The 7,719-nt window shown below is 34.8% G+C and overlaps 1 protein-coding gene across 1 annotated transcript in view; it reads right to left on the bottom strand.

The window, feature by feature from the left end:
* LOC105618358 (protein slit) overlaps positions 1 to 7,719 on the bottom strand; it is a 34,659-nt gene that overhangs the window by 7,512 nt on the left and 19,428 nt on the right. Inside the window, exons 14-24 of the mRNA XM_012199903.1 lie at positions 6,815 to 6,961; positions 5,335 to 5,406; positions 5,175 to 5,246; positions 4,743 to 4,906; positions 4,140 to 4,341; positions 3,990 to 4,061; positions 3,826 to 3,897; positions 3,331 to 3,402; positions 3,091 to 3,254; positions 2,320 to 2,539; positions 289 to 598 (exon numbers count right to left, since the gene is read on the bottom strand). Coding sequence (XP_012055293.1) covers positions 289 to 598; positions 2,320 to 2,539; positions 3,091 to 3,254; positions 3,331 to 3,402; positions 3,826 to 3,897; positions 3,990 to 4,061; positions 4,140 to 4,341; positions 4,743 to 4,906; positions 5,175 to 5,246; positions 5,335 to 5,406; positions 6,815 to 6,961 — 1,567 coding nt within the window. The remainder of the gene's footprint in view (positions 1 to 288; positions 599 to 2,319; positions 2,540 to 3,090; positions 3,255 to 3,330; positions 3,403 to 3,825; positions 3,898 to 3,989; positions 4,062 to 4,139; positions 4,342 to 4,742; positions 4,907 to 5,174; positions 5,247 to 5,334; positions 5,407 to 6,814; positions 6,962 to 7,719) is intronic.

The raw sequence follows: 7,719 nt of genomic DNA, 5'->3' as shown, positions 1-7,719 counted from the left end.
ATATATATATATATATATATATATTTTTTTTTTTTTTAATATTTCATGAAAAATTTCTGAAATATTTCAAATCTCGCAATAAAATATTTCTGAAAATTATCATGCTGTGTAAATAATAGAGAGTTCAGTAATTCTTTAATATGATCTTTAATATGATTAGATGACTCTACACTTAGATTCAGCGAAGAACTAAAGGCAGCTAATCATATTAAAGAAGAATTAAGCGCTCACTGATCAGATTTCTCTGCACGCAGCTAATGCAGTTAACTCGAGATGTTTCGCACATACCTGGCACATATGATCGACACAGTCATCCAAGTTTGTGGAACAATTGAGGCCGGTGAAGCCGACTGGGCATTCGCAGCTGTAGTGGGTCTTGTGGTCGACGCATCGACCTCCGTTCTCGCAGGGGTCGTGACCCTTTGTACAGAAGGGTATCTTCTCCTCGCAGTATTCTCCCATGAATCCTGGGGTGCAGTCGCATCGATAGGCCTGTACGAGGTCGACGCAGGTTGCGTTGTTAGCGCACCTGTTGTTGGCACAGTCGTCGACGTTGCTTTCACATCGAAGTCCCTTGTACCCGGGGGCGCAGTCGCAACTGTCACACACCGACTGAACGTCAATCGAGACATTGAGCCTGACATGCGATCGCGGTAGATCCGCCAAAGGTACCTTACTGCGGGTGATAAACTGCCGACATTGCTTCTCTCTTTCCTCGATTTATAGCGCGTATTTGATAATTAAATACTTCTATCGAGGGAAAAGAAATTTGGAAAATTTGAATAATGCACTAATCTTTAGAAAAGAAATTATAAATTACATATATGCAATTCTATTCTTTAATTCAGAGTAAACTATTATAATTTAATTTTAAAATAATTAAAGCTTGTATATTAAATAACTATTATATTATTAAAACCTATTTGTGTATAATTATTACTATAATTTTAAATTGTATTGTTATCATTGTTTTTAATATACAAACAATAAAGACGAAAATAAATATTGTACAGAATATTGTTAAAAATAAATATAAATTTTAGGCAATGTGCTTGCAATCGATTTGACATGCATTTGCTCTCCGTGCGGAAATTCGGTTCTTCGATTTTTCGATAATCGCAACAGCCTCTCTTATGAGCAGGTTATTGACAGCGCCGTCGGCAATTTATAGCCTGCAGTCGTCACTCCTCGGGGCTCATGTGCAGAGGGTCCCGTTTATTACGCGTATTGAGAATTGGAATTTGATGAATGCTCCGATCGTGTTCCACTTCGGGTGTCCACTTTAAGCAGCCCGAGTCGGAGTTGTCAAAATAGCATAGCAACTTAGAAAGATAATGTTTTATTCAGCGATATTTATTGTCAAATTTAAGCTTCGAGATGCAATGTTCTATATATAATCTTACATCGTGCATATTTACATCTACTTTGATGTTCAAACGAAGATATTTCAAGAAACTACTTGGTTCACTTGGTGAAATAATTTTGACAACGTGCAGGTTCTACTAATATAATACCTACGAAATCGTTATAGTAGAGAGAATTCAATACTTTCGAATTATAAAATATACAAATCTATATACAAATCTATATATTTTTAACACTACTCAGCAATATTAGGATTCTCTCTTTCGGTGAATCTGAGATTACTGTTTTAAGAATAAATCTTTATATAACTTCATATTTTCTTTATATAAGTGATAATTTATACTATTTTCTTCGTTTAATCTATACATATAACTTCATATTTAACCCTCCGTGAACTAGATGGGTGACTCAGCAAGATAAATTTCTATAATTTTCCTAAAAAGTACTGCATATTACCGATTTCATGCAATTAGAGAGTACATTGTTACCAATTACACTAAATTATTATATAGTATATTTATGATGAATATAACATGAGATATGAGATACACCTACATGACATACATGTTGATTTTTCACCTGATTTGTGGAAGGGTACAAATTTTATATTGTCACTGTTATCCTTTACTTGATCGATTTTTTTCTCTTAAGACAGTAATCAAAGCAATTAAAAAATTGGTAGGCTTCAAATTATTAGTTTGATCGCACATTCGTAAACATGTGATATAATTTCGTAAAAAAAAATTTATGAAAATTCAAGCAAAAAGACTAACGTAAAAAAAAAGATAAAAAAATTGCAAAAGTCGACAGAAATTTTATCTATCTCAAATATTGTCTAGATACAGCACGATGCTATTGCAAACGTTCTACGGGTTCCACTGAACGAGCAACTCTAAAGTCAGCCCGACGAGCTACTACTCTGATCAAGATTGAACTGTCGCACTTAGTAAGTACCTGAATCTTCCTTCCTCCAGTACTTTGCAAGTTCCGGAGTTCCTGCAAGGATTTCCATAGCACGCGTCAATTTTATGCTGACACCGGTCCCCGTGATATCCTGGCGTGCACTTGCAACGGAACTGCCGGTCCGGAAGCGCCTCGCAAAATCCTCCATTTTCACATGGCGAGGTGTAACACAGGTCGCACTTGGCCAAGACTTCGGCTGGCTGCTGCTTGGCTGCGCGGAAGAAAGGTCTACGATTAATGAGTAATTTTAGTACCCTACCGTGATGTTGGGCCAAAAAACCACGAACTAAACAGACTGCGTCGCGTTGTACTACGAAAAATCAAAAACATCGTCACGTGCGACAACCAGTATGCGATTGCGGATCAGTAATGGCCAAGCAGCCAGAGGAATTCTTTTTGTTATTTCTTAAGAGGCTACGAAGTGTACTAAACAATATTAAAAAAAATATTTCTTATGTCTAATAAAAAAATCGATAACTCGTTTTATAGCAAAGTCGAGAATCATGATCTGTACTTCCGATTTCAATGATAAATATTCTATTGAGCGATATTAATGAATATTAATGAAAATTTAAGTATAAGAGTTGGAATTGAAGTCAAAATTGAATATATTGTAAACGATCACACGTGTATATACTGTATTAATCAACAAAGCATTATTGATACGCGATTCGCGAACAGCAATTTATTTAGCGAAATTTGCAGATGAAATCTCTTGGCTATTCTGCCCGCAATCGAGATATACGCTTATGAGATATTTACTTTTGCATTGAAAGGCACTAGCCGGTGTCGTCAAAAGCAATTTGTCTCTCATCGCAGGAGGTTCCATGCACCTGGCGATGCCAGGCTCCACATAATCTTTCTTCACCCACTCGGCCAACCATCGCATGCTGCAATCGCAGTAAAGCGGGTTGGACCCCAGGGCACTGTAAACATCATAATCGATAAATGGCTGGTATCGAAAATCAAGTGTGTGCAGCTTACAAATAGAGTGATACTCACAGATGTGTTATAGACTTGAGATCTTCAAACGCTCCCTCTGGGATGACCGATATGTCGTTACCATGCAGTGAACTGAGAAGGGCAATGAAATTAGAGTGCATATGTTTATATTATTAGCGTAGGAAGATTTTAATTTGTCATTTTGTTCAATTAAAATAAAACTAGCTTAAATTAAGAATTTATAATCTGATAATCGGTAAATTTAAGTTTAAAGTAGAATAATCGGTTTGATTATTCTACTTTAATCTTAAATTTGCAATTAATATTTTATCATGTACTATAATTCATTTAACGTAAAATTTGATTTGATTTTTAATATATGATATTTTTTTAACTTATAAATAATTTCATATATTAAATAACTTCATTTTAGTAGATGTAAAATGAGACAACAATTGCCGATTGTGTGATTAATACATAAATTCAAATATTTTTGCGGCAATAAAAGAAGCATATCATAATAACGTTAATCGAATATTTGCATACAAGACTCACATTATTCGCAGATTCTTCAATCCAGCGAGAGCATTTCGTTGCACACATTGTAGCTTGTTGTAACTAATAATTCTGCAAAAGAGATATGTTGTTTACATTACATAAACAGTTTCGCGAGTATCTCTCAAGAATTTCCGGAGTAACGGAATAAATATTCGACTTACAGATGCGACAGCTTCGTGAGATTCCTAAAGGTATCATTGGACAGCATTCCGATCTGGTTGTTGCTCAGATCCCTGAAAACGAAGCGGATGTTAAACATGGCGAAAGCCGCTTGAAAGATATACGAGAAGGTGCGCGCGTGTTTTATTTACAGTCTGGTGAGAATCCTCAGGTGGTTCAACCTCTCCGGTTGGATCGTTTTGATGTCGTTCACGTCCAAATACAGCTCGGTGGTTTCCGGTGGAATCCCGCGTGGAATCTCTGTAAGCTGAGACCTCGAACATCTCACCACCGAACCCGCGCAATTACATTGAGGCGGGCAGTAATCGTCGCCTAGGCAACCCACGCTGTCGTCTAATGGGTGTAAAATAGTTGGTAGATCGTTAACAGGATTTGCAATTCAGATTACAAATATTAGTTTGTGAAAACGAATAAAGATGCACAGCGAGAGCAACTAACTTATTCGTGAAAATTTTTTTTCGCAAGTGATAATGCAGATAAATCGAAGGCACAAAATACGCGTTGCTCGCAAATTCAGATTTAATTAATGTGTTATATTAATTTCGATTTTGTATACATACGAATCGGTTTACATGCAAATCAATGCTATCGATTTCACGAGATACGCCATATTTGTACTCTATTTTGAATTCATAGCAATCGATCATAAAGCGCAGTAATACAAATTGCGAGAGTAAAATATATCTACAGGTGCTACAGGTGACCAAAATTGTACAATAATGCATTAAACGCACTGTTGCATTTGAATTCATGGTGTGGAATATCCTTGATGATGGCATCCTTTAATCGTGGTGGATCGTGACAACGGCCAGTGATTCCGGCTATATCTCGTTTCCTCAACCATCCGGCGAACCACGCGAGATAACAGTTGCACGATAGCGGGTTACCTTGCATGTTACTGCAGATACCGAAAAATATATCAAACGATATAGCAACAATAAGGAGGTAGTAACACGAAGATTATACTTTGATTATTAAAGCTGATATATAATCATTTTAAAGATAATTAGTATAAATTTTCTCGACTATTTAACCACTTATATTTTCCACAAAAGATAATAAAAAGTAAAAGAATATAACACAAAAAATATGAGAAAATTTAATAACAATTTCTATACAGTAACAATCTTACTGCAATTTGATTCGTTGATTAGTCACGAACTTACATGGCGCGTATGTGCGGCATTCCGTCGAACGACCCCGGCATAACGCATGTGATGGAATTACCATGGAGATTTCTACGCAAAGTGAATTATGCGAGTAATCGCACGATAGAGTTTTATCGCATCGATGCTAAATGGTACGTTTGCCCAATAAGGTACTTACAGTGTTTTAAGGCTCAGTAGGCCAGAGAACATCTTGTTGTGTACTTCTCGAAGCCTATTCTCGGACAAAAGCCTGCCAAAAGAAAGCTTATCATATCGTGAAATAAAGCGCACGGACAAAATGGAAAGAAATTGCGAGTAAATCGCATTACAATTCGTCGTCACTTTTTACGAGTCGAATAAATATCATTCTTTGAACTAACGAGCATAGATACACGCATTATGAACATTATGAAAGCACACGGAGACGTTTTAAACGTGATACATTTGATGTGTAACGCTTTTATATTCTTTAAATTCCGAACATAACGTCCAAAAGCGTTACTCGACTTCGAAGTGTCTTAAAAATATAGCTATTAACTATAAAGAATTTATAACCCATGTCATATATTGGATTACCTATAAATCGCATGCAATAAATGATGGTTGATATATTGCAAGCTCAGTTCCTGTATGTCATCTAATCTCTCATGGAACGATAAAATATTTTTATGAAACAGATATGCTATTATCAATCTCATATATTAAAAATATTTCTGGTAATCGTAATGTGCAAGTGAAAAATAAAAATTAATAAACAGTAATGAAAATACCTTATTGATCTATAAGCTGGATCTTAAATAATTTTAATATAAATTTATATATATATATATATATACATCCAGTTTTATAACTGCGCGCCGAAATTATTTTCATGTCTTTAAACGTTTTAAATCAAACTGGGATAGTAACACTACAAATTAAATTGCCAGTTAATTTAATAATATTGCTAATAAGCGTAAATAGCAGCGTAAATAATTCAATGTTAATTTAATGCTAAATTATTTACAGCTTTTTCAGATGCTTATTAGCATCAAATTATTTACAGTTGTTTAGGATACCTATTAGTATCAATATTATTAAACTACTTGGCAATTAGTTTGTGGTATTACTACTCTAGTTCGGTTCAAGATTACGTTTTAGGACTGAAAATAATTCCAGCGCATAGTTGTAGAACTGATTCTATGTACATCAAAATATGTATTTAAGCATTAAAATCAAGATTGATAAGGTTTTTTAATTAGTATTTTTTATTAATTGTTTATTAATTATGTATTCACATCGCGGTCTTTTGACACTTTTGTTTAAAAATTAATAGCTACAATTGAGTTCAGCAAATCGCGACACGCAATCAACAAACACTATACCGCTCAAATCTTTGAAAAACCGGTATTGTTTTAATAATTGTCTTCGGAGACAATGCGGTCTTCGAAAATTCCTCGAGAGAGATTTTCTAAAGTTGAAAATATCAACTATAGAAGAAAACCACGCAAAGAAAATAATCCTGGCGTTACACAACGGTATTTCTAGAATGGCTTCTATTGTGCCGGCAAAAGCGAAGTTTTCCAGAAAGACAACGGCGATGACGACGACAATGTCGCAAAGAAGAAACAGGGGCAATGCTACGAAAGCGGTATAATTCGAAACTTGTAGTGACTTACAGGTCGGTGAGGTTGTGAGCCCCTTGAAAGGCGGACGCCTCGATGCGAGAGATTTTATTTTTTCTGAGATCCAGATGCTGTAGCTCCGGCAACTTCTCAAAAAGGCCGTCCGCTTTGATCTTGTCCAGTTCATTGTTGCTCAACAACCTGACGTAAACATACAAATGGAAAGGAATGCAAGTAGAACGAAATCGCGACTGTCATACCGTCGAAACATGCACGTTTGCGATATGCATGTACAGTTAGTTTGTTACTCGACAACGTAAAAAAAAGAGGCGAAATTGATACTTTCTGTTCGTTACTCCATCACTTGTTTTCGACTACCCACCGAGCAATTTATTCGCTACCGCGTTATAACAATGCGTCGCTCAATAAATTTTGCGAATTGCGCGTTGGAATAACTCTCGAGCAGAGAAATTGGTGCATTGCAGAATGTTCGTACGATATATATCGAGCAAGTGTAACTTGCAGTTGATTGTTTTGCTTCGTTGGTAATTAATACGTTCTAACGTTCGGATAAAACTATTAACCTCGGATTTATCGAAGTACAAAAATGTTCCACGCCTGAAATAGAATGAAATAATAAATTGCTGTAACAATTATTAATAACTCTGCCACTGTTTTATTTTTAAACTGTATAGTTTTAAAATTCTTAAAAAGGGAAATTTAATCACAAGTGAATCGAAATTTTTATATTATACTATTATTTATAACGTATACTGATAAATTTGAATACAAAATACAAATAAGATGGCAAAGATAAAAGCTAAAAATCACGTATACCAAAGAAATATTTTAATTATATATATATATATATATATATATATATATATATACATATATATATATATATACTATATATATTATTATTATATATTATTATTATTCTGTACAAGTAACGTACT

Source organism: Atta cephalotes (assembly GCF_000143395.1).
Source record: "Atta cephalotes unplaced genomic scaffold scaffold00001, whole genome shotgun sequence".
Taxonomy (NCBI): domain Eukaryota; kingdom Metazoa; phylum Arthropoda; class Insecta; order Hymenoptera; family Formicidae; genus Atta; species Atta cephalotes.
Note: the sequence above shows the minus strand (reverse complement) of the source record. Positions and strands in the feature narration are given on the sequence as shown.